Source organism: Scleropages formosus, chromosome 19 (genome assembly GCF_900964775.1).
Source record: "Scleropages formosus chromosome 19, fSclFor1.1, whole genome shotgun sequence".
NCBI lineage: Eukaryota > Metazoa > Chordata > Actinopteri > Osteoglossiformes > Osteoglossidae > Scleropages > Scleropages formosus.
This window is the reverse complement of record NC_041824.1, coordinates 15,748,953-15,776,455: the sequence shown is the minus strand read 5'-3', so window position 1 is coordinate 15,776,455 and position 27,503 is coordinate 15,748,953. Positions and strand designations below refer to the sequence as shown.

Below are 27,503 nucleotides of genomic sequence, written 5' to 3'. Positions count from 1 at the left end.
ATTTCAACCCTACAACCACCTTTTCAATGCCAGTTGAATGCCAACTGATTTATCCCATAAATGTGCAACGCACATCATCTTGTTTCACTCACAAACATCAGACGTGAACCATAAATACTGTTCAAATTGGCTGAATTAATAAGACCCCACACTCATACTCTGACTAAGTAAGCACTTTATACTGTCAAATGATGTCTGTTTGCAGAAGCATGGGTGACATTTGCTCGGCAACAAACAAATTTATAAACATAGACAAGTGAAGAAAACAGAATTTAAATAAATACACGAACAAATAGTGTTAGTATCTTGGAAAATTCGTAACTCGAACTTTTATAACACGAGGACCCAGCATAAATGCGAAATGACAAGTTATGGTTTCGATGTTACGAAGCAAAATTTCCAACCATTATAGATGCCACACTCAGAGGCCTTGTGGGATGTGACATGTGTGGGAAATTTCATTTGTCTGTTCACGGTTTGTTAAGGTGACAGGCAGAACAAATAGTGCTGCTTCTGTGATGAGTGGAGCCTAATTGACAGCAAAAGTGAAGATGGGCTCAAAACAACTTAACCTGATGGTTAGGATGGTTGCATCGGCTTGATTTGTGCCATACACAATGCTACCGGGGTCTTCATTAGAGCATGAGTGACAGCTCTTTGTCAACAGTCCTGGCTGAGCACATCAGGGGTAAGAGAGATATGATCAGAATCACATTAATTGCACATATAAGTCAGAGTGTGCCTCAGAAAAGAAATTTACAAGGGAACATTTCAAGTCTGTTCAACTTCATAGGACATATGAAGAGAATTATACTGATATAGCTAATTACTTGTTCCAGCCTGTGGAAAACATCACCAAAACTGCAATAATGCATTAACGTAATTATCTGGCATCTGTTCTCTTCAATGTTCTAATCCTGGAGGAGATAGAAATACTCAGAACTGTACACCTTGCTAGTCGGAAACACATCAATAAAGACGTTATTTTTGCAAAACAACTCTGGCATGGAATCGTGCTGGAAGACACATAAGAAATGTAAAACCTTTAAGATTCATGCTCAGGTCATATATGGAGATCCCCATGAAAGACTGATTTTGTGTCAGCTGTCACATGATTTTGTTTTACAGAGACGTGAGTACAAACCATCTGATCACTTCTCCCTTGAAGATTTAGTGATAAATGGCCACTGTTGATTAGCAGGAGTTCATCAGGAAGAGGCATCTTCACAACATCTTGCAGTGATTATGTTCTTTTCCACATGTTTAGCAGAACTGAGGAAAAGTAGAAATGTTAGTGAGTGAGAGTCATCCGTTGAAACCTACAACTCTATCCAGTTCTTTCAGCAGCAGGTGGCAAGTGGTTAGGGCTGCCACTTTACATTTGATGGACCCGAGTTTGAATCTTGCTACCTACAGCATTGCCCCTGGAACAAGGTGAACGATATGGTATTTGATATATTGCGTCAAAATGTTGGTGGCCCAGTAGCGCAGCGAGAAGTGCAACTGTTTCACAGTGCCTGAGTGGTGTGAAAGAACATAGGTTAATTCCCTGCACAGTCTGTGTTGAGTTTGCATGTTCTCCCCATGTCTGCATGGGTTTCCTTTCATCGTTCAAGGACATGAGATTGAAGTGAATTGGTGACTATATTACTTGTAGACTGTGAGTATGTGTGTGAGTGGCTACCCTGTGACAGACTAGCATGCCATCCAGGGAGTATGCCCCTCATTCTTGTGCTCAGTGCTTCTGGGATAGACGCCTGTTCAGGATAAGCAGTTACTGCAATTGAATGGATGAGTATCCATGTGCTAAAAATGACCAAGTTGTATAAATGGGTGAAACACTGTGACTACTATAATATATAAATTTGTCACTGTCAGTCATTTTGGACATAAATGTCAGCTAAATTAATAAATAAATCCTGAGCTACTTCTTTGGGTATAGGTTCAAATCCAGCTGAGGGTGTGAGGAGTTTGCGTGTTCTCCCCACGTTCCCAACTCAAAAACATACTGTATGTACAAGAAGGCAAAGGTAAACCACTTCCCTACCCTCCCTTACAAAGAAAACTCTGCAAATGGTTGCTGTTAAACCTTAATTACTATTCATCTTAGGTAGTAAACATGGTCAGAGCAGCTCAGGACTAGGTGTGATCCTTCAGGTAAATACAGGGCAGTATGTTGCAGGCTGATTAAGCACATGACTTGTGTAGCCTTGGGCAACGTGCTTAAGCTGAATTACTACAGCAACATCAGGTTGTATAAACTGATACATTTGTAAGCTTCTTAAGAGTCAACTAAGCAACCAAACAACAAGAAGATGTGCTACATTGTGCAAAAGCATCATCTGCAAAATTGTGGTGCATCTGACAGTGCCATTAGTTACACGACTGACCTTCTCTTGCACTCCTCAGCTGGAAGTTGATTTTGCCTATCATCATTGCCCGTAGGTGTTTTCAGCACAGGGTTTGTTTTCCATGCGTGTGTCCTGTTGCTGACCTCCCCTCCCCCAACCCCAGCCACAGCTGGTGAGTCTGTGTGCCACGCCATCCAAGGGTCGATCTGCCGGCGGCCAAAGACCTCCACACCTGCAGCAGGATGAGTTTGTCCAGTTCTCTGAGGGGGACCAGCTGCCTCAGAGCCTGTATGCTGCGATCCGGAATGCAGCAGAGGAAGGGTCTAGGTCCTCCACGGACAGCCCCTCTATCAGCAGCGGAGGAGATGTAGGTCAGTCTGTTTGGCCCTGGTGCCATGCATGGTCTCCTCAAATGCAGTTATGCTATACCGTGCCAGAGACTGGGCATGCAGTCCTTAGGATCAAGAGAGCTTATGTCCAGTCTACCTGAGATTCTTCAAAACCTCTCTGAACTTGTTTGGATTACAGTTCAAATCAGTTCAAAATTGCATATCCAGGTTGCTTGTGTTTCGTTACAAGGATGTTTTGGATGTCATTGCACTAGACTTATCCTATGAGCCGTATGTGTGCTCTGAGAATACTTTGTAATTGTGATAACAGATGGCTACACCCATCAGCTCTGTGAGATGGAAACACCTATGGAGCCTTCCACTCCGGACCTGAACATACCTGGTTCTGGAAAGAAGGACTGCAAGGCTGTGGTTTCTGGCCTGCTCTGTGGGAAGCTGGTCAAGTGGGAGGTAGCGTTCGACATCGAGCCCTACCTGAAGGGAAGGGAGCGAGAGGAAAAAGTCCATGAGGACCTGTGGAATGAGACCATTCACCACTTGGCTGGGCAGTCCATCATTCAGGACTTTGAGCAAATGGCAGAGAAAGAGTGTGAGATTGAGCACGGTAAGAAACGTCAGCAGGGGAGCTGGAAAAAACATCCATTATAGACAATCAGTCTTGTCCTCAGCCTTTTACCTTGCTTTGCTCATGTTTGCTGTGACTTGGCCTTCGTTATTCAAACAGAGAGTGGAACAAGCTCCTTCCATGGACAACAATATTGTTGTTTGAAATAGCAGTAGATATGGTGTGATGAAATTGATGGAAATCTTTCAAGACTCACACAAGGTCCTCATTGTTTGTGCAGGTTCGAGCCGGAAGTACCAGCTTTATGCCATTCAGACCAGCAAGGCCTGCAACATACTCAGCAAATACACAGCCTTTGTGCCCATCGATCTGGACACAAACGAATACCTGCCCACCATAGTGGAGTATACAAATACAGGTGGGTGGCTCTGGTACCATGGTTCCGTGCTGGTTACACGTTAACTTAATTAAACGCCAGAGGTTGAATTAAATTGATAAAATGCCAGAGGCTGAGGGAATCTGAGGGAATGACCTTTCATAATAGCCTGCCAAACTGGCAACAAACGTGTCATCTCGATTACATCAGGAAGAGGGGATGATGAATGGGAAGCTACATAAGAGGTAGCATGATATTAAAAAACAAAACCCAAAGTTCCCAGAGGGATCCTGGTGTTACACACTGGAGAAGGTGTCCTGAATTGGTCCATAAAAGTGTAATTTAAGTGGCAATATTGTAATAATTAAAGATGGAGAAGATATCTAAATTAAGACACTGAAACAGACACATCTGTTTCATAAACCTGAAGAGCTGGGAGTATAAAAATGTGAAAAGAAACTGAATATCTGCAAATCATGGAATTGTTCCCATGTTTATCCATCTGATCGAAGCAACTCTGAGTTCTTTACTGACAGTTACTCTCTTTGATGATCCATTTGAACCCATATTTACAAAAGCCCCACATGTTTTTTGAGGTGATGTCTCAAAGCAAAGCAGCCATGTGGGCTCTCGGCCTGGGAGCAGGAAAAACAGAAACTACTCCACTGGACTGGGGCGCTCTCAGTCGGGCTGTGTATCGGAGCGACCAGAGGAGGGCTTCGCCCTTCTGAGTAAGACCCTACTCCACACCTTACTGGATCCTCTAATGCAAATCTACGTCACGTCATGTCCTCAGTCAAAGCCTTTACACATCATGTAGGGTAACATGCTTCTGTGAAATGAATCATCTCTTCATTATCTCTTTGAACTTTCAGTGGTCCTGTCATCTAACCTGGGGGACTGCATCTGGTTCACAGAGAACATCAGCACTGATCTTAACGCTTAGACTACACACACACAGACACAGTCATCCAAGCTGGTGCAATATGGAACCAGCATCCTGATAGGAAGCAGGGGGTAATGGCGGGGGACTCAATGTGGCACCAATTATCCAGAAGGACTTCAGAGTTCTCCACAGCTGGGCTATTTTCATCATCTGGCATTCTGGCTGAGTGGGAAATTGCTCGACAGCTGCTGGAGTCATTCTCACAGCTACTTAGTCATCAGCTAAATTACTTAACACGGTTGTGGATGATTACTATACCACAAGGTAACCAAACGAGGTTACCACATCTGTGATAAACAAAAACAGGTCAATATATATAAAAGACAGAAAGCGGAGCAAAAAACCTTGACTGAAAGGAGAAAAAACATGTCTTTATGAAGTTTACAAAGTATTTCTGTATTATAACAATTTGCTTTATATTCAGTAATCACTGTTCGCAGTTGTTTACAATAGAGACTCGTGCATGTAATAAGTCCAGATTTTCTCCTCTTATAGGTGTGCATATTAAAACAATATAAACATGGAGACATTGTGGATGCAAACATTGAGATCCACATACTGCACTGAAAAATGTGTCAGCCTTCATCCCGAATTAAATACAAATAGAAAAACGTAATTTTTAACCAGATATTAACTGGAAATATGTTTAAAAAATGACTACTTATTGGATGTAAATTACAGTTATTTATGCTTTCCCCACAAAGTCACAATTAAATTACACTGACTGTAATCTCTTTTTATTTAAAACAAATTTCAGACAGTGAAGATGCTGCCTCCTCCTGCAGTACTCCGTCTTCTTCAGGCTGGGACAGGTTCACCTTTACTGATGGTAGGCCTGCCATTGAACACTCCAAAGCCAGCGTGCGACAGTTGTGTGCTATTGACAACTAACAGAATAATGATTAATTCATTTATACTTCTAAAAGGAAGCAGAAAATCCTTTTGGATTCAATGAATGAACTCGATGTTGATGTCCGCAGCCCCCCTACCCTATACGTTTTACACTGAAAAGCCTTACATACCCTGTATGCTTTGCGCTTTGCCATTGCTTGTCAGAAGAGCACAGTTTCAACAATTTCCGAGAGAAACCCCGCCAACTGTCAGTGACCTCCTCCCGCTCAAAAACAGAACACACACTCCCTCGTACCATGTAAATGTCGTTTTCATCATTAGGGGATAAAGATGTGAGACTGTTAGGGGAGCTAAGAATGTGACTGCCCCCCATTCTCATTCAGAGTGTGTGCCACCGGTATCCATTATGGATGTGTTATGTTTGCTGAAATGGGTGGGAAGGGGGTCTGAGAGGAGGAACTGATGCCTGACTAACCCACTGTCTGCCCTCCTTTCAGTGGCACTCAAGAGCCCCTCTCTGGCCTCTGAACACTCCCAAAGATCGGTGGAGAGCCTCTTCTCTGCCAGGTGGGTATTAAAGTGCCCCAGGGGCGGGGGGATGGAGACAGGGAAATGGGGTTGTGCGACTGGGCAAAGAGAACAAGTAGGCAGGTGCTGTTTCCTGGAACCAGAAATGGAACCTTCATTTTTTTCCCTCTTGGTTCTGCTGAAATTCCTTATGACTTTGCAAACCATCATTGCACCACTTCCAAGGCAGATTGTGCTAGCAGGGGGCTGCATTTTGCACCCACTTCTGGATTTTTTCAGTGTAGCACAGAAACTTCAAAGTTAAGAGGCAAAGACTGATTGACTTTTCAGGCAGTAATTTTGTGTTCGGAGGACATTCAGGGAGGTACGTCAGTATGATGTGAATATAAAAGCACTGGTCATGTCTGAAGTACTTTCTCTGTTTTTCTGGCAGGGCTCATTCTACACGTTTTCCCATCTTGCCTCATTCACCTTTATCCCCCATTCACTTCTTTATGGTTGAGTATTCATTTCCACTCTGCATTTGCCTTAATTATGCCCTACTGAACAATTCAAACCAAAGAATATTTCAGTCTATGACTGCAAGGATAACTGTGGAAATGTGTGCATTTGTGAGTGTTAGGTGTCTAGGTGGTGGCACTACAGGCTCACTGATAGCTCAGCCATTTAACATCATTAGTAGGTGAGTGCAAATAATGGTCATAATTATAATGGAAATGAGCCACACTAGGAAATTTCTCCTCGATAGGATGCTAAGTTGAATTTCAGTGTGAGCCTGGCTAGAGCTATGACATATAATGCAGTGTAGAAAGTGATACTAGTATGAATTTATGAAGTGTAGGTTGGAAGGGACAGTTGGGTCAGTTTCATGAGCTATAAAGAAAAGCAGGTGAGAAAATTGTGGTGTTTGTAGTATGTTTGTTCACAGTGGTGGCAATCATGATGATAATTTGCATCTTTACAGGCCTTTACTTAATTTCCAACTTAGGCCCTTTAGTATCTTTCCGAACGATCAATACTTTTTATTTTAACTTCCTAAAGATTTTCAGTAAGATCGTGTTTGCAAGATGATGGGAATAATGGGAAACCATGGCACTTCAGGGGTTACAGAGAAAAAGATGACATTTTTAAAGTATCAAAGACAAAAGATTAGCTCATCTTGCCTTCATCTTTAAACTTCACTTCTTGATGAGGCATCATGGAACAATCCGACTTTATTTAAACTCCTCTGCAACTATGACAAGAACTTAAACAAATGTAACAGTAATGATAATCATGTTCACACACCACAATTTTACTGAAAATTTTTGTTGTTTATAGCAGATGGGGATTTTTACCAGTATTTGTGCATTATGTCATGTTTTTAACAATAGTGTTATTGCTGTAAAAAAGTTACTTTAAAAACTATATGCATTTGATTATAATTTAAATCTGGATGCATTATGGTAATGATTTTCTATTTGAAAAAAATGTGATTATTTTTAGGGGGTGCGGTGGCGCAGTGGGTTGGACCACAGTCCTGCTCTCCGGTGGGTCTGGGGTTCGAGTCCCGCTTGGGGTGCCTTGCGACGGACCGGCGTCCCGTCCTGGGTGTGTCCCCTCCCCCTCTGGCCTTACGCCCTGTGTTACCGGGTTGGCTCCGGTTCCCCGCAACCCTGTATGGGTCAAGCGGTTATGAAAATGTGTGTGTGATTATTTTAAGGGGGGCGCGGTGGTGCAGTGGGTTGGACCGGGTCCTGCTCTCCAGTGGGTCTGGGGTTCGAGTCCCTCTTGGGGTGCCTTGCGACGGACTGGCGTCCCGTCCTGGGTGTGTCTCTTCCCCCTCCGGCCTTACACCCTGAGTTACCGGGTAGGCTCCGGTTCCCCGCGACCCCGTATGGGACAAGCAGTTCAGAAAATGTGTGTGAGTGATTATTTTAAAATTAATGTTCATCTCTAAAACCTGAAGCAACATAATATAAATACTTTTTCAAAATAGTGTTGAAGACTGGTAGCTTGTTTAAGGTTAAGTAACTGAAATTACAACAGATGTCATGATTTGTTACATGAAATTACCTAGCTGCTCTTCCCTTCCCAAGACACCATGGTATATCTTCACCAGCAGCACAGGATTTGATCGAAATCGTTAAAGGCACGTCATTGCACTGGAGAGCTCATACTGTAAATGCTCATGCAGAGAGGGCATCCATTGCTTATCCTTCTTCACCTCACCACTGTCCACTGTCCTCAGACTATACTTTCCTTTCACATACCTGTCCATTTCACTGCTGGAGACTCAGTCAGATTGATATCCTAGACCCCAGCAGCATGACATGAGCATCACCTCAGGGGACTGTGTTATATATTTTATTGCTAGCTTCTTGTGAGGAAAATGGTCCAGCTATAGCTTTTTTACAATTTCTGGCATTATGTACACACTTGTCTGCCTTTTTTCTGTCATGCTACCACTATATTTGTTTCTCTGCATCTGGGGAGTGTTCTAATGCATCTCTGTTAGGTGTAATTGCTTTTTTGTTCTTCTTTCCCTGGAGTTTGAGTGCTTACTCTGGGGAGTCACAGGGGACTCTTTTATTGAAAGGTGGCAGAAGCACAGTGATTCTGATGGCTGAAGTGATCAAACACTGCACCTTTGCGTTTAGTTCAAAGCTTGGAGTTCCTAGTCACACCTTCTTGCGGGACTTAACAGGCAACCTGCACAATAGATTTGGTTCCAGCAACTGATATTACACTGTGTCTCATTTCAGCTGGGGAAATGCATCATGTGGCTTGGGCTCCGAGTCGATGTTGTAGGGTTTCCTCACCACCTTTTTTCCTCTAATTTAGTTGTACTCATTTTCCAGGTTCATACACCCCTGATAGCGTTCATCCCCCAACTATCGAGGGATGAACACAGGTGCACACATCCTGTGATGCGCATCCTGTGAAGCACTTTTGCAGCTGGGGTTTCATTGGAAGATATAACATGCTTAGATGAGAGTGATGTTCCTCTAGTAGTCCAGCAGTTCCTGGCTGACCACAGGAGCCAACGTAACAAGGTTGAGAGAAGCTCTGCTGTCACACTCACCCAATGAAAGACAAGAGAGATTGTGTTCCTTAGGCATCTTTATCACATGATGATACTCAAACAATGGTTCTTGATGGAATGCTGTACAGATGCTGTGATTTTGGCTGGAGAGGTGGGGACAGACATGACTAACATGTTTTTTCAATGGTCATGTCTTACTGCAGGCTGAGCCTCAGCAGGGCACGTATGCTGACACGTGCTGCACGGGGGTTCATGTGCCGGTCACCCAGCAAGACTATCGAGTCGATGGCTGAGAATGAAAGTGAGAACAAGGACTACATCCCACTGGTGGGTGGCACCACACATGTGCTGTTCACTCAATGACACTGCACATGTTTGTTCCTGCTGAACCTCTAAACACTGTATTGTATATGTATTGAACATATAGAGTTTAATATGGTAGAATCTTGTGTACCCTGAGCAGGAATTAAGGTTCCCTCATCTTTATAGCAAATGTTCATATTTTGACACAAGTGGACATTTGACAGTTGAGCTTCTGACTGTTTACATTTACATTCTGACTGTTTGTTACTCACCTGCTGAGGAAACCAATGAAGTGATAATTCTCATACTTCCTTGGGCTCATCCTTGAGTGTACTTTTATTTTCTCCTAAGCAGGTGTCCCTGCAGTTAGCCTGTGGGGCTTTTTTTCTGAATGATGCACTCTGTGATGCCATCAATGTGCCCATGGACAAGCTGAAGTGGACCTCCCCCTTTGCCAGCCACCGTGGGAGCCTAACCCACACATCCCACTCAGGAGGACGAAAGGCAGGTCCTGAAGCCCATGAGGATGCCACACGAACTGCTCTGTTTGAGCTATGTCAGAAGGAGGAGGCTGTTTCCTCAAGCCCCTCCCACCCAGTCAGCAGCCCTTGGACTGAAGGGCAGCCCTCCTTTTTGACAGCCCCCTTCCATGGATCCTCTCTTGGTGAATACCCATACTCACCTGTGAGCTCGCAGAGGGATAGCGGGTGTGGGTCAGAGTCAGAGAATGCTGAGACCCATTTGGTGGCACCCAGCAGCCCTTGGGGCTTCTCTGAGCCAGAAGATTTGGTGTGGGCCACAGCTGTGGCTCTGGCTTGGCTGGAGCACAGCTCAGCAAATTACTTCATTGAATGGGAGCTGGTGGCCGCCAAGGCCAGCATGTGGCTGAGTGGCCAGGCCATCCCTGAAGGCAGGGACCTGGCCTCTGTGAAGGCTGCAGCCAACCAGCTTTTCATTATCCTCAGACACTGGGATGAAAACTTGCAGCTCAACATGCTCTGCTACAATCCAAACAGTGTTTGAATGCGCAGCAACGTGCTGCTGCTGTGTCCTCGCCCTGTTCCCTAAAACAGTCTTTTCTTGTTGCATTACCTTGGGTGATGCGTTACTGAAGCCCTGGCCAATGTGTGCTGGCTCTCTTTCACACTACTATAAGGTGGATTGTCTGGGTGTTATGGTGCTGTGTTTTTTGATGTCATGAAAGGTGAAAAAAAACTTGTGACCATCTGTCCAAAGATCCTTGGCATTAACAATTTATCACATGGGCCATGATGTTATAAAAGTACTTTCCATACAGAAAAAAACTGCTGAGCATATGGTTTGAATGAAATCACAGATCATATGTGGTTGAACATCCAAACATAACAATACACAGTTATGACCCCATGATCTGAACAACTACACTGCATTAGGCAAAGTTTTACCATCTTATTAAAACATATCACAGTACTTACTGCTTCCAAAGACAGTCCTGCCATGATTTTTGTTACTAAGCACATCTTCAATGATTCTTGACTCATGGTGTCCTCCCCAAGTTGCTAATCACACACACACATTTTCAGAACCACTTGTCCCATATGGGGTCGTGGGGAACCGGAGCCTACCCGGCAACACAGGGCGTAAGGCCGGAGGGGGAGGGGACACACCCAGGACGGGACACCAGTCCGTCGCAAGGCACCCCAAGCAGGACTCGAACCCCAGACCCACCAGACAGCAGGACTGTGGTCCAACCCACTGTGCCACCGCACCCCCAGTTGCTAATCAACTGTTCTTTTATTATCTTCACAGCTCTTGAGCATGAACAGATATAATTGACTAAGTCATAACTGATTCTCCTTGAACATGTTTCTTCCTAGAACGTTTATTGATTTTTCATAAAGTGGTGGTCAAATTGATCACATTTCCTGCTTAAAAAATTAATAGTACTTACAGCTCACACCAGACTGGCTCAGTCAGGTTAAAGATAAGCTGAGCAACTCAGACCACAGCTGTCATTCACCACCTATGGACAAGACAAGACTGAAGACTGATATTATTTATTGTGGAAGCCAGAGGAGGAAGGGGAGGGACTCATTAGCCAGAGCATCTCGTTTGACTACTACAAAACAGCCTTTCTGAAGTGTCAGGTGCCTGTAAGTTGTTGGCAGCCCATAGTAACAGTACCATTCCTTTACTGAAATCTGTAATTAGCATCACTTTTCAGCGGCCTGTAATTTGTCCCAGAAATCAGAAGGGCGGACGTCATGTCTGTTGTCTGTTTCGTGCCAACTGAAAAGTTTTTGCACTAAAATCTCATTGATTCTATGGGAAAATCAGAATACATCCCAACTAAAATATATCTAGTGCTATAAGCTTTAGGGAACAAGCAGGCGACAAGAAGAGGACCAAGATTGAAGGGACTCCACAGTCCAGCAAGCCACAGGATTCTCTTCTTACTTTCACTGATGTATGCTGACAATGAATGTTTATAGTCTCACTTTTCTAAGGTATGCAGAACATTATTGTCCATCTGTCTCCTCACTCTGCTCCTCTGCAACCAAAAATCCAATGCTTAGAGTATGTTTATGTTGCTGGAATGCACATCTGCCAAGGAATTTATACATGCAAACTGAAAAATTTGCCTTTACATCTGTAATAATAGCATATTAATGCAAATAAAAGTGTCATATTCCTTTATTTTTTTCAAGTGAGCTTTTTCCCAGGATGCTTTTTAACCATATATGTGGTGGCAGAGATCTGACGTCTGTGAATGATATTTGTTCTTTGTGCTGTTTAGCCTTAAGTGCCTAATTACCATGTAATAGTGCTGATTGTTCGTGATAATGCTGTATAGGTGTTTTGGAGCTCATCTATCACCTTTGTTGCTTTCATTACAACGATGGAAATGTTTTCCGTATTCTTCTACAGCATCGGTAGCTACTTGTTACAGTCGCAGTTAGACCAAATTAGTATATTGCGTTTGTTTTTCCTAACTTAAATACTCATCATTAATTTAAAAAAAAAAAAAATGCATACAGCACAGCAGAAAGTCACTAATCTCTGAACATGGCAGTCAGTTATTTGGATTCTTTGTGTAGGTTTGCATTCATCATTTATTAATACACTGAGCGGGTCAAATTCTGCTTAACACATTGCTGTATTGATCATTACTGTCAGGTAAGTCAAATGACAAATTTTTTTTCAATGCATGATGTAAAATCCCTGCAAAATGTAAAGATTCTTACTGGTTAAGGTGTCTGTCACAGTGATTAAAGTCTGATCAGCAATGTGTTTGGCTGATGGCCCAAAATGAGTTGCAGAGTGAGAATTACTTTACAGATGTGTTCAGTGAAGTTTCCTGAGTGATGGACTTTTTCCATGATGCTTTGTCCAGAGACAAAGAGTCTGTCTAGCTTCATGAGCATTACCTGTGGAGATGTTCCACACCTGTAAAGACTGTGCCCTTTATTATGTTTTCTGGCTTTACCTGTAAAGTGAAGGTTCTATTATAACGTCAAATTGTGTTTTTCAAGTCTTTTGTGCATTTTGGAAAGAAAAAGGTGTAGATGGTTTTCATGCTGTTCAGTGCTGCTGGTGCTGCTTCTACAAAATCTTATTGCTGTGGCGCTCTGTGTTGCATGTAATAAAATCAGTTCAAAGGATACTGTTGTTTTGATCCGAGTGCTGCAGAAAAACACAACCCTTTTCCACACCACTTTATGCCAGGTAATCAAATATTGTGTACTTTGGTGTCCTCGGATGCCCCGTGGGCGAAATCAGCAGGGCGTGGAAAAACCGAGCTCAAAAACATTGAGGGTGGTTTGAAGGCTTAATCCCACATCTTAAATTGAATGTCATGTTCCCTAAAATATATATAAGAACAGTATTTCCTCCTTGTCTTTGTTGCTTGGTTACTCATTCTAGAAGCCAGGGTATTAATGCAAGAGGTACGTGTCCACTGGTCAACTTAATATTGACACACACTCTGTGGACACACACAGCTGCCCTCGGTAATCAGTCTGAATAAACTTAATGACATCTGCCATCTTTTGGCTTTTAGCAAGATTTAATATCAGCAAGGAACAGGCATTAAAAGGAAATGATTTTCTGACAACGGCGGTTAGAATTGCTGCTACGAAAATTAAGGTTTTATATAACGGTTTTTCTTTGCTTAATTTTACTGTTGCAGTTAAGCTTGCGATTACTTAAATTGCCTGAATGAAAAAAATGCTGCTGTTTTTGTATTGCCTGTTTCAGTATATTTTTTTGTAGGTTATGCGTGCCCAGGTGTTAGTCTTGCATTCTAGAGAGGTGTCTCTTTCTAACAGATCATGTGCACGTGTTCAAAGCGATCTCAGCATTCTTTTTGATATGACCCTGCAAACTGGAGGCTCACACAGGTCTCCAGCTGCGGTGGACGTGATTGATAAGGCACCCAAAGGTAATACTTAGCGCAGCCAGTAGATGCTGCACCACTCTCTGAAAATGAAGAAGTGAGCGATACGGACTCTGTCCCTTGCCGTGTTGGTGGAGGAGACAGCATCCTGCCTCAACACCACTCCGGTGCTGTCATACTGGGGGTGTGGGGCAGAACTCCAGTCACATCCTAAAGGGGGGTCCATGTGACCCCCTATCTCGATGGTGTGTTGCTGTGTCAGGTTACCCAAGACCCGACTGGCTGTCGCGGCTGGAGGAAGCAATGATTAATCAGCTCATTAGCAGCAACAAGACGTCGTGGACCTTCCAGCGCTTGTTGCAAACGCGGATGCTTTCGTCTAGTTAGACAAGGAAAGGAATGGGCCTTTGTTAAGAAAGTTTGTGACACCGTATGCCGTGACATTGCAGGTTGGGATCAATTTTCGACTGCTAAAAGATGCCATATTTTACCATAAACCTCCTGTGAAAACTTTGCCGTATCAGGCACAGCCATGAGGTCACCAGGTAAACAAGTTCAAGGGTGCCGCTAGAGCCGAAAGGCATTTCTCGAGGGGTAACAAAGGGACTATTTAACAGCCTTCACGGCAGTTGGCTTGGCCTCCACAGTGCATTCATCTATCTTACAAAGTAGATGGGTAAATGATATTTTTCATTCTCTTAACTTTGTAGATGCCGTTTGTTTGTTGACAAAGGCTATCATTCATATTATGGCTTACTTGTTACTTACCTCTCATAGAGGCTTATACTGTACTTATGTAATAAAAGACTGACCTAGATGCCTGTGGGGACTCTGTGTGCTGCAGGATTTTCACTTAGATAAGATCAATTTCTCGTTTTTTTGCTATTTCAGAATGTTATTAGATTTTCTTTTATGAGTTTCTACTATTGAGAAATGAAAGACAGTATAGTATAAGATAAAAAGCTAAAACAATAGCCATATTAAAACATTAACATATATACTTCACATATATATGAAAACATGAACATATATTCTGCATATGTACGTTAAAGCAGTATATACAGTGCGGTATAGACGTACACATCAAACTGCTATTTTGACCAGTTTAGTTTTCCTTCATACAAACTGCAAGCGAGAGTTTAAATTTATCATTTGTTGCTAGGCGACCATGAATTAAAGATTGAGACAGCCCATTAGTGTCACTAAGAGAACGATGCAAAATGGTACATTTATTTTGCGTTATGTGAAACTCTTCAAAACGACACCATTTTAAAGTCCCACCAATTGATTATCTCTTTGATGTATCGTTACCGTTTGACTTTTGAGGGCTTTTTCAGCTCTGCAGCAAGTGATGCATGGTGCCATGCAGTGTGAGCACAGGGGATAGGAACAATGTGCTTAAAGGAACGTGCAAAAAGCAAATGAGGGATGAGCCCCAGCCCTGTAACACTTCTGTTTCCATAACCGCTTTCACCACGCTTGGCACTATTCCCCGCCACTGTCACCAGTCTGTTCCCATTAACAGTCCAGTCAACACTGGCCCGGGAGTAATTTGTCCCTTTACGAAAGGTGAAGTCCACTTGAAAAGAAAATAGCCACTTGGCACTGAAAGCTGTAAAAAATTATATTTCCCAAATAACAATCAGATTCTGAGCTAAGGCCAGCAGTCACCTGCATGGTCACAGAAGGAAAATCCAAAGTCACATTGATAACTGTCAGCTAATAAAGAGTTAAATGGTAGCACAGTGGTTAAGGACTTGCTACCATTTAACTCTAACCGATAAACTTTAGATTATATCTATGGTGGCACAGCAACTAGACCTGCCGTCTCACAGCACCTGAGTGGTACAAGAGGACGTGGGTTCAATCCCTGCTCGATCTGTGTAGAGTTTGCATGATCTCCCTGTGTCTGCGTGGGTTTCCTCTGGGTGCTCTGGTTTCCTCCCAGTCCAGGTTCCCCCATAGTGTGTGAGTGACAGAGAGTGAGTGTGTTCCACTGATGTATGGCTGAGTGACCCATTGTAAGTAGTGTATCTAGCAGTATAAGTCACCTTGGTGAATAAGGGGTGTGGGCTGATAACACTACATAGAGTTTGTTGGAAGCTGCTTTGGAGAAAAGCATCTGCTAAATAAATAAATAAATAAATATAGATGAACTGGAGGGTGAAAGATTTACCCTTCGCTCACCCTTAAGAAAGGTACTTATCCTAAATTGCTACAGTAAAACACTCTGCTGTCTAAATATCAATATGCCAAACATTTTGGATAATGAGGTCAGCTAAGCAAAAGGGTAATAATATTCAGTGAAGAACGGAAATATTTGGTTGGAATTCCAGTTTACTCAGCAGTAGAATCTAATGTTAAAGAGCAAATATATCAATAGCCAATTCACTATGTAATACCTAGGTTATAATATTTTAAATATTGTAGCTAGATCTTAATTTTTATGAATCGTAGTGTGAAAATATATAAATAAATATATTTGCAGCAAGCAGCAGACAGTGGCTTGTTCTCTTGCCTTATCTGGTTAACAATACACTATTTGAGTGCTCTGTAATAATGAGGTGATTATGGCCAGCTCTGTTTACAATACTCATATTACTTAATTCAAGGCTGTCTAACATCACAACTGAGTTTTTGTTTAAACACAAAACCACACGACACAATTGAGATGAGCACTGAAATGAACCTGAAAAATGCTGTAGGCTTTTATGCCCACCATATTATGAATGACAGTATACCCAGAAGTGTGGAAAATGTGTACAGCATACACTTTGTTTGTAGGCTGATGCCGAAATCAAATAACTCTAATAATGATAGTGTGTCACTACGTGATATCGTTCATTTAGGCTGCATTAAACAGCAGTCCAAAGACATGCCCTTCACCCATAGTGTGTGAGTGATTGAGAGAGTGTGTTCCACCGATGGGGGTGCAGTAGTGCAGTGGGTTGGACCGTGTCCTGCTCTCCAGTGGGTCTGCGGTTCAAGTCCTGCTTGGGGTGCCTTGCGGCGGACTGGTGTCCTGTCCTGGGGGTGTCCCCTCCCCCTCCGGCCTTACGCCCTGTGTTACCGAGTAGGCTCCGGTTCCCCGTGACCCCATATGGGACACGCGGTTCCAAAAACGTGTGTGTGTGTGTGTGTGTTCCACTGATGTATGGATGAGTGACCCAGTATAACTAGTGTATCTAGCTGTGTAAGTCACCTTGGTGGAAAAAGGTGTGTGGGCTCATAACACTACAGAGAGTTCAGTGGAAGTTGCTTTGGAGAAAAGTGTCTGCTAAACAAATACATGTAAAAAAATATATTGAAACATTCCTGATTTTGAAGAATTGCAGAGTGACTAACATTTAAGTCTGTCAACTGTTTAATTATTATTTAAAAATAATCATGCTAACTGCTAGCCAGTTATTCTGATTGTGAAAGACACGGGCGGTCATCCTGAACCAATACGTTTTCTTGCACCTGCTTCTTATGAGCTGAAAATACTGTCAATATTGTCATTTATCAGATGTGTTTTTTACTTTCCTACTGGTTCATTGTTTCTGCTTGATTGTTTTTGTTATTTAAAAAAAAAAAAAAAATTGCAGTCAGTTGGAGTTCGGTTAGTTGTTTTTCTGATGTCGATCCAACATTGTCTGTAGACGTTATGCTCATGGAACATGTCACATAGCTGATGGTTCGACGTTTCCTTCCTGTCACGGCCAGTTAAAAGCAGCACTGCTTGCTATGCAATTGTGGAAATGTGGACTTTTTCTTACAGTAGAAGTCAAAGCATTATTTTATAATTAGATTTGAGAGTGTTAGCGCAGTGCAGGAGCTAATTGGGGAGGTTACTATGGTAACTGCTTGTGAACAGGGTGAAGTAAATGGTCCCAGATGTGAACCTCTCTAGAAGAAGGTGCTTCATCTGAAGCGAATATAGCATGAGCAATCATATCTGAGTTTACACTGAAACTAAATGTAAGTTGGTATTTATGAGAGTGTGAAATGGGGAGAATGTAGCAAAAGTGGAGAAGCTTTTTGCACATAAGGAAGCTCACAGTCAGACTATAAGAACGGATTCTTCCGACAGTAATGCTTGGAAAAGCTGGAGATAAAAGAAGAAGAACCAGATGGATGGACTCAGTTCCAACGACGATGGACACACCCGTTTCAAGACTGAGGAGGACACAACCGGAGGATAGAACATTCTTGAGGCAGTCTCATTTACATGGTGTTTGAAAGTATGTGAACTTCTTGTCTCCCTTAGTTTTACCATGAAATGGTTATTCAATGAGAACCAATCTTTCTCACCTGACATAATAGGTGTGCAATGATCAATTACATATATTGCTTTAGAGGAGATCATGTGTTTAGTAGAAACACGGAAGTGGTAAAAAAGTGGTGCAAAAACAAGTGAAGCCCAAGTTGCACTGGTTAAACCAAGTAGGTAAGTAGAATCAGGTGTGTAAATCATAGTCATTTATTCATTAAATAAGTTGAAGATTTAATGTTTACATTTTATAAGATTATTTTAATATTTAATTTAAAAATAATGACAATTTCTATAGGGTTCTCATTCTTTGAGGCTCATTGAGGCTCAGAAATGAAAAGGTGCACGTGGACTTTCTTTTAATACAAATTTCTCAATTTTGTAAACATTCTTAGAATTTAGGCATTGATTTCGAGAGCACATGAAAACTGGCCCCAATAGCCCACCAAGTGATATTTTGTGACTTCCCTTCATTTTTTCCCTCTGTCACAGTTTGAAAAGGAGGGGAAGTCAAGCAGAGAAGCATTGAGGACCAAATTACCCTTCTGCCAAACTGCTTCTAACAGGATACAAGAGCAAAGCAGATCAGTAGGATGAAAAGCATTGAAACAGATGGGCACTGGGGACTGGTCTGTGGCAGGCTGTAAATGGCACAGTTCTGCAAAGCTAAAAAGCAGCAGGTAGAGCTGTAGCTCAAAGGTTGCTGGTTGCCATCTCCTGTACAGTGTAAACTAAACTGCTATGGTGAAATTTCAGTTTGACTTTATTTTTATACTGTATTGCACTCTTATCACTGGAGTGACACAGAGAATTAAACAAAGTTCCAGACAATAACGCATAAAAATCTGTAAAGGAATAACAAAGATATAAACCTATTATAAAGTAAGCCAGCTGGCAAGTGAGGAAAGGGAAACAACAAAAAAACCCCCAAAGAAGGAGAAAAATAAACCTTTGAAGTCCAAGTAGCAGCAGCTGTCCAGCTCTTGTGGGCATTCTATGTCACGAGAATGGGAACAATGAAACAACAGGGTGACCTCGGCTCTGGTTGATCATGAATGGTTGTAAGTCATCCGACCTGCTCCCCCTACAAAAGGCCATCCTTGACAAACGAAGCGAGTTCAGTGACAGGTAAGAGAAGAAAGATATGGACAGTCACCACGGCAGCCAGGAGATGGCGGAGACACACATTGTCACAAACAACTGGAGAAGCAGACAACCCCTTACCGCTAATAGGCCTTGAGATCAAGGGGCCACAGTGGAAGAGAGGGCTGCCTAACAAGGCTGGAACATTGAAAATCTACTCTAATAATCGGTCTGGTTTCAACATCTGTTTTTTTCCCTCCTACACAGACCTGAAATAGACCTGTCTCATGCAATACCTCACCGATTAGATTTTTCCGCACGTCCATAATATTTTAAGCAACTCATGTATTGTAATCCTTAAGTGGCGTTATGCTCACATCATGTGATGATTATATGATGGACATATTAACCAAATTCATCATCCATAAAAAGATTCAAATGAATAAAAAAATCATTCAAATTTGGCATTAACATTAAAAAAGTAATATATGTCACGAAAACCATTTACGAGAAAATGTGTGAAAAAGAAACATTTTATAATTTAAGGATAATGAAATCATGGATGCTTAGAAAAACATGCAATATAACAGGCAACAAACTTACAATCATAGCAAAGTTAAATAATAATTAAACTGGTATTCATTATAAGTACTACCATGTTCCAGCAGGAAATAATAGGTACTTTAATAAAATAATAATAATTAACATCATACTGTTGTCATAATTATGGGTGCAGTGTAGTGGATAGTATAATGGATCTTGCAATCTGAATATCCCAGGTTAAAATCTTTGTATGGTCTAGTTATCAAAATACCATGGGGCATTGCAAGCATTCTTCTGGTAAACGTAGAAAATGTTTGCATGAGGCACGGCTCATCCAGGATTTGAACCTAGGACCTCACCCCCCCGAAGTAGAAATCAGGCCCCTAGAGCAATGAACACCATACTGGTGAGCCAGCTAATAACAATAATAACAATAATAATAATAATAATAATAATAATAATAATAATCTCTCTCTCTTGCTCTGTGATGTGCTCAGCCTTCCTGCACATGAAGAAGCATGCTCTAGCTCATCTTGATCTGGGTCACTGCTAATGAGCATGTGAGTGTGAATGGGTTGCCTTGGTTCGCCTCCTGATTACCATCATACCAGCCGATGCCCCATGCTTCCTCATCCCTGCGGCTTAGATGTGCAAGAAAAAATAAAGTAAAACCTCACTGCAATCTTTGTTTATTTCATTACTTTCAGATACCATAAAAGAAAGAATGAAGCGATTAGCAATGTGGTTTTTTTATCTTAGAAGTCTGCCTTGATTCAACCTTGCCGTTGGTATCTATGGCAACCGGCAATGTTGCAGAAAAGACAATATGTCCCACGGGGGTTAACTTGAGGACTGAAGTAAAAAAACAATCCAACAGAAAGAATGAACCAACAGAAATGTGCATAAACACAAAAATTACATTGATAATGTTTCCAGGTCATATTAGCAATAGACACAGGACAATGGTGTCACCTGAAACTGACATTTGAAAGATTCATAAATAATAAAAATAGTTGTATGAAGGGCAGTCTAAGTACTGTATATGAGATATCTGGCAGCGTCCATTTTCGAGGATATATGTAGTGCTCTGGGTGGACAGATGATTATTGAAAATATTATATAATCGGGACACAGTCTTCTTGAACATGAAAGTGCTTTGTAATCCTATTTGCATTGAGTGCTAATTTGATTCCAGAAGAATCTCTGCGGTAAGTTAAATCTATTTATGCTTACGGTTAGGATTGTGTATTTCTGAAATAAGCATTTAAAGGGTACTGTAAAAGAGGGTCTCACTGGTTTCCTTTAAAACTACACGTTGAGCTAGTTCATCATTGTTTATTGATGAACATGTTTACTGTTAGCAGCACATTAGATGTGTATGTTTTTTTGAACTTTCAACCATCACTAAAGAAAATCACAAAAGTTATTTTTTTTTTTGGGGGGGGGGGGGGGGGGGGGAGCGCAGCGGCACAATGGGTTGGACCGGGTCCTGCTCTCTGGTGGGTCTGGGGTTCGAGTTCTGCTTGGGGTGCCTTGCGGCGGACTGGCGTCCCGTCCAGGGTGTGCCCCCTCCCCCTCCGGCCTTACGCCCTGAGTTGCCGGGTAGGCTCTGGTTCCCCGTGACCCCGTCTGGGACAAGCGGTTCAAAATGTGTGTGTATTTTTTTCTGTGTTTCACAGTTCTTCCTCCCTGCATAAGAGGGGCTTTCAGGACTTTTGTTTTTGAGGCATGGCTTTTAGGAACCCCTTCCAGTGCTCACCAGTGCTCAAAATGGTGTTGTTATTCTAGGTGAAATGGAAAAAAAGGAAAACATATGATGTCAATAAAGGAAAGACTTAAACTTCACAGATGCTGCTGTTTTACCATTGGCCATTTGCATCATAATCAATAGTCCCACACAAAGCCTTTGCCTTGAAGGGCTGCACACCCCCGCCTGTATTAAAACGGAAAAACACAGACTCTCCACTGCCTCCAAGAAATAGATTTTAATTCCTTAGGCTCTGGACAAAAGGTGGGCTGGAACGGTGTCCACATACTACACAGTTTGTTCCCAGCACTGCTTCAAAACAGGAACACAGAAGCACCAAAGCGGCTAATTGATAACAAAAAACGGGATGATTTTTATTTTGGGGACCCCAATATATTTCATTCCTGTGTTAACAACAGAAACCGTATCAATGGGGGTTTTATGCTACAAAGCGGAGTGGCCACGATGATCCTGGTGTGCCAATCTGCTCCAGGGAAGACTGTGGCACCAAGAAGGATCCTTTTGGTAAACAAATCTGTCAGACCGTCTGCTGAGATCTCGCATCTGAAGTCTCTCCAGTGTGGTTGATGTCGCCTTCAAATCCAGTGATGCTTTAATGATATCTTAACTAATCATGTTTACCCATCTGTCGATTTTTCTCTCCATTTTCCTGTCTTCTAACTGTAGTTTTTTGGGGGTCTATAGCATAGGCTTTGACGTCGGCATTACAGCTTTTGCTGACCACTGCATAAATTTTTACTGTAGATACATGTTGACAGTCAGCAAATTGCTGGTTACTGTTCTGACAGGAGCGTGAGTTAAATGAGCATGCATGCCATGTCATCAGGGCTGTGGACTTCTGAATTCACTATAATAGACTATAACTCATGATAAAAGATGGCTCAGTAAGGGGGAATCAAAGAAAGAAAGAATATCAGAAAGTATGGAAAAGATCCTCGAAAGCTGTTTCGGGTTTTAAGACAGTTGTGTGATGCATTTTACGAATAAATGTGCTCCAACAAAAAGTTCCGACTAGAATTGCCCTTATTGTAGCAGTTAAAAAAATGTGAGTAAAAAGGTTGGTTAAGCCCCAGGAAGCCTACGATGAACCACAGTACAAGGTAATTCTCATTCCAAGATAACTAAATGTATGGCATTCAAAATGACAGGCAATGTGAGCTGCTTTACCCTACAAAACAATTACATTTAGGAATACTGAATGATAACTCCAGCAGTTTAGACCACTGTCAAAGTAAGACTCCTTAAAACGCACAGCAGCATGCACTTTCACTGAAAAGATCTCAAACTGCCTTTTCAGGCTGGAATAACCAGCCCCACATGCTGTTGAACTGTCACTCTAATAGCACTAATTTATGGCTCTACAAGCATCGCAATCAATACCGTCATGGATAAATACATTTCTTAATTAGCTAGTTATCCAATAGAATACAATCTTTGTAAACAAATTGTTCAGCAAAGCAACAGTAAAACTGGAACTCCTAAGTGTCTGACTGTACAGACATCTTTGCTGTGCCATAGACTTGTGTTTAACGAAGACGTTAAATGTGCCAGGATGCGGTGGGTTTTTTATGGTAAAGTTTATTGCTAAATCACAGAAAGTGGTGGCTTTAGTAAACTTCAGGGAATATTCCTTTAAGTGTCATTATAATGGTCTTCAATAAGCTCCCGTGTGCTGCTTATATCAACACATTCAAAAACTTTACAAGTTTGATCTGACTTTTTTTTCAAAATCTGTGTGGCTGTGCTTACATCAATGTGAAGGAAAAGGATAAGGAGAACTAAATTTAAATCTATTGCAGCTTGCCATCCCTTTAAATGACCAATTCATAAAGTGCTCAGTGATTAAACAGCAGCTGCTCTTCAATTAGTCAGTTTCCACTCACAGGCTTCCCGGGATTAGTCCCCTCTGGTGTCCTGCGGGCTTTGTTTCACTGCTGCATTGCGTACTCGGTTCAAGGGCTGTCGAAATCAATGCCTGTTTAACTTAATTGCTCACACTCTGAAAGCCCATGCGTGTTTTGGCGAAGAGGAGGAGGAAATCAATTCAAAATAAAGACCAGGAAAATAAATAATAATAATAAAAAAAACTAAATAAAAGATAAGGCCAATTTATACTTGAATAATATTGACCAGTATTTTTATGAGGCTCCTTGGTCACCATTAGGCTGCTATGAAACTAGTAGCTATACACAGGAACCTAGATAATATATAGCTGGTTTTGACAATAAAAATAAGAATGCTTCAAACATCCTTTAAAAAATGAGTTTGCCTCCATATTATCCAAAATGAAAAATAGCACTTATGCACTGATATATGTATTAATCAATATCTGATTCTTTGGTACCATATGACACATCAAGTTTTGCAGTTTTTTATCAACCACCCAGCGGTCAGGTGATGAGACTTTCAGACTTAAAAAATGTTCACATGTCAGCCCTGTGTGCCTTTTCCATTTTTATTTCCTGTTTCCTATTCCATATGCTGTACAGGATATTATAACCTTACAGAATTTAATCAGCTTTTTATGTGCGATATTAGCAATGCTTTCTCTATTACAGTGGTCCCATGTTTTCTATTTGATTCTGTCTTGCGGTGCTCTGTAGACAATCAGATTATTGTATGTCATTCCCGAACCCTGAAACCAAAAGAACTTATTGCAGCCATAGTAAATGTTCAACTTGGATTAAATCTTTGAATTTTAGTCAAGAGATAGGATACTTCAGTTGTCATCTGCAGTATACTTATATTCAGTTTTATTAGTTTCATTAATAATTTAATCCTTATGTATCACATTCTAGCATTTAGCTGCGAGATTTACTTTTTGCAAGATGGATTTTTGCATATGGCGGAATTCAGTAACATAAATATGGACCATATGGTTGAAGGAAATTAATTTTCTTTGGAAAAATGTAACAACAGATAGAGTTTCTGAATTTCTTTGCTCATGCTGCCATGCACAGTGTGTATTTTGGCACTGTGAGTGTTTTGCTGATAAAAGACAACAAAGGGTAAATTTGCTGCATTTAAATGATGGGTCTTGCGAGATGATGGAAATGAGTTCATACAACTTCAAAGAAGTAGGTATGACACCCACATGGTGACACAGTGACTATAATAGCTGCATTTAGACTGGGAGGTTGCAAGTTCAACTCCAGCATTTGGTGGTTGTGCCCTTGATCAATATATTTACCACAAATTACTGCAGTCACAATTACCCAGCTGTGTAAATGGTTAAATCACTGCAGGTAGCTTGGCACTGTAAGCTGCTTTGGAGAAAGACATCAGCTAAGTGAAAAGCTTGTGGTCACTAGTTTATTGGTCTACATCAACCCACATTTACAGTGAAGAATGTGAAGTATTAATGAACAGCAGGCAAACAGGGACCAGTGAAACAGGTGGCTTAGTCACCAGGGTTTGATTTATTGATTAACACAGAGGGAATCCACTAAGAAAAAGAATAAGCCTAATAAATCACAGTTCTGTGCCTGCAAAGGGAAGAACAATAGGAAACACAAACAGCAGCTTAAGCAGAACTCTTCAAAATTAATGAAAAGATCATTCCAGGTTTTTAAGTAAACTTCCTTTGATGGTAACAAGTGTATATGTAGACATAATTTTTTTTTTTATTAGTTTTGCTAACAGCACAGAGTCACAGCAGCAAAGAGGTAGGGACAATAGACTGGGAAACTGCAAATATGTTCATGCATAGAGTGAGGACTCATGGACAAGAGGTTACTACATATCACAGGGATGATTGCATAACACTTTCTACTAACTTGGTAAGAAGGTGTCCAAACATTCCAGAATTCTGTAGAATTGTTGTATTGATCAAATGTCAGTTTTTCAGGTGGAAGAAATTTAAAAACTTCAGTCATCCACATATTTGCAGAGGCAATGGAGTAGACCAGTAAAATACATTTCTTCACCAAATATATAAGAGTAGGCAGCTTTCACACAAACTGGCTGGAGACAGGTGAGAGTGGACCCAATTGCGTTTGGTTTTATTCTTTTTATTGAAGTTTGATGGGCAGGACACGATCAGGGTCATGGACAGGTCATACAAGGTACAGATGTCGATATGCAGGCAAGGCAAAACTCAGTGGCCGTAGAATACAGGCGAGGGTCGGAAACCAGGAACACCAGGCAAGATGCGAAGCACAGAACAAGGCTGCTGATACTGCAAGACCGCAAGGGCAATTGCTAGAATCCACGTCATCTTGCAAACACGGAGCTCCTTTTATCCCAGGTCTCATTGATTGGTCACAGGTGTTGGCGATCTGCTTGTTCCCGGGGGCGTGACACCAGCCTATAAACCATAACAAAAGAAAAACCTGGGTTATAGTTTAACATGAAAATAGATGCAAACTAATCAAATTTTTTGTCTGATGTTTTTTGAATGGTGGACTGAATCCTATTCCAGTAAAATTGTGTCTTATCGCATTCCCACAATAAATTTACTGAAGTGCATTTACATTTTAAGCACAGCTGTGATCTCCCTGCAAATGTCCTGTGAAAGTACACTGGAGTGAGGTAGATTCTATGAATGAACTTGAAGTTTTGTTCCTGGATACTGAGGGAGGTGCAGGAAGGAAAGACTTTGCACTTATAGATGACCATTCATAATAACTAAAGACAATTCCCCACAACATCCCTGTTGCCACTGTCCTCCATCTCCCTCAGTACATAACGGCCAGTACTGATACTTGATTAAACATTTACATTTACATTCATTCATTTAGCTGACAATATCTAATGCAGAGATCATGACATCTAGAACATTTTGTTGTAATGAGCTGTCTCTCAACTTTAGTTAATACTATCCATAGTCAATTTTCCTTTTCTTGGGCAGCGATAGAATTACATAGTTGAACATATTTATAGAAGTCTGTATTGGGTAGGTCAAAGTTTTTTCTTAGGAGGCTGAGTCTCACCATTGTTTGAAGTACAAATAAAACTGATGTATTCAACACCCCAATAGGAAACAAGTTCTTGAGTCCAGTTTGGCTAATAGCTGGGGATCAGGGCAACAAGAGACAATAAAGAAAGCCAGTTCTGGATCCCCGGGTGTCTTTTAACAGTTGATGGTACAGTTGGCACACTCTAAACAGTACTCAGTTGCATTTAGAGAGACTTATTTTGTAACCTGAAAGTTTACCATAATTGGGCATCACTTCTAAAACTGCACAGACTGACATTTCAGGATCACTCAGGTAGAGCAGCACATCTTCAGCATATAAAGAAATGTGATGGTCTTCTTCTCCTAATCTTATACTGGATATATCTTGATTGCTCCCAATAGCTTCTGCCAAAGTTTCAATCAGAAGCGTGAATAGTAAGGGGGGAGGCAGCAGCCTTGCCGGCACCCTTTTCTAACACAGAAACTGTCAAGCTGAAGGCCATTTATATTAACTTGTGCTGAAGTGTTTGAATATAAGAGAATAATTCAGACTGCAGGGATGTGCCTTTAGATGGGACAGGGATGAGCGGGGGATTACTGTGGTTTTGTTGAGGTGAATTCCAGCCTCAGGACACTACTAGATAGATAGATAGATAGATAGATAGATAGATAGATAGATAGATAGATAGATAGATAGAGGCAATACAGACAGTTATATGCCACTGAAAGAATAAGTGATCAATACCACATGGACAGTAAGATGATGCCATCATAATACCACCTAAAAAAGTAGAAGTTGGTTTGAAGTGACATAAGATTCTCATGAAGGTTCCAAGCATAACCCTTGACCTGAAACAGCCATGGCTGGAAAGATTAGAATCACTGAGTGGTGGGATTAGTGTGGCTTGGCTCCGGTGAGCCATCTACTGCAGTGTGTTACTAGAATGACATTTCTGCCCTCTCTGTAGCACTTCAGGTTGTGTAGTACCCACTTGACAACCAGGCCTTCCACATGAACTGCAAAATGCTACTTTCTGCGGAACTGCGGCTTCCTGCTCAGGAACGTGATGCGGCACATTTTGAATTTCTGCTGCTCAGACAGCCCCACACTAAGCCCTTCTTCTAAGGCTTTGTTTTGTAGCATAAAAGGCAAAGATAAGTCATTGTTATGGAGGACAGGATGGCTATAGAGCATATTTTCAGACATGTTATGCTTTCTCTGCTCTCTTAGTAGAGGCCATAAAGACACTACAAAAACACAAGGCAAATCAAACCAAAATGTTTTAAAA

General features: G+C 41.5%; 1 protein-coding gene across 1 annotated transcript in view; it reads left to right on the top strand.

The window, feature by feature from the left end:
* vwa5b1 (von Willebrand factor A domain containing 5B1) overlaps positions 1–10,319 on the top strand; it is a 30,770-nt gene extending 20,451 nt beyond the window's left edge. The window contains exons 14-22 of the mRNA XM_029246412.1: positions 2,515–2,722; positions 3,012–3,305; positions 3,547–3,684; positions 4,239–4,373; positions 5,042–5,047; positions 5,346–5,417; positions 5,938–6,007; positions 9,197–9,320; positions 9,651–10,319. Coding sequence (XP_029102245.1) covers positions 2,515–2,722; positions 3,012–3,305; positions 3,547–3,684; positions 4,239–4,373; positions 5,042–5,047; positions 5,346–5,417; positions 5,938–6,007; positions 9,197–9,320; positions 9,651–10,319 — 1,716 coding nt within the window. The remainder of the gene's footprint in view (positions 1–2,514; positions 2,723–3,011; positions 3,306–3,546; positions 3,685–4,238; positions 4,374–5,041; positions 5,048–5,345; positions 5,418–5,937; positions 6,008–9,196; positions 9,321–9,650) is intronic.
* The last annotated feature ends 17,184 nt before the right edge of the window (positions 10,320–27,503 follow it).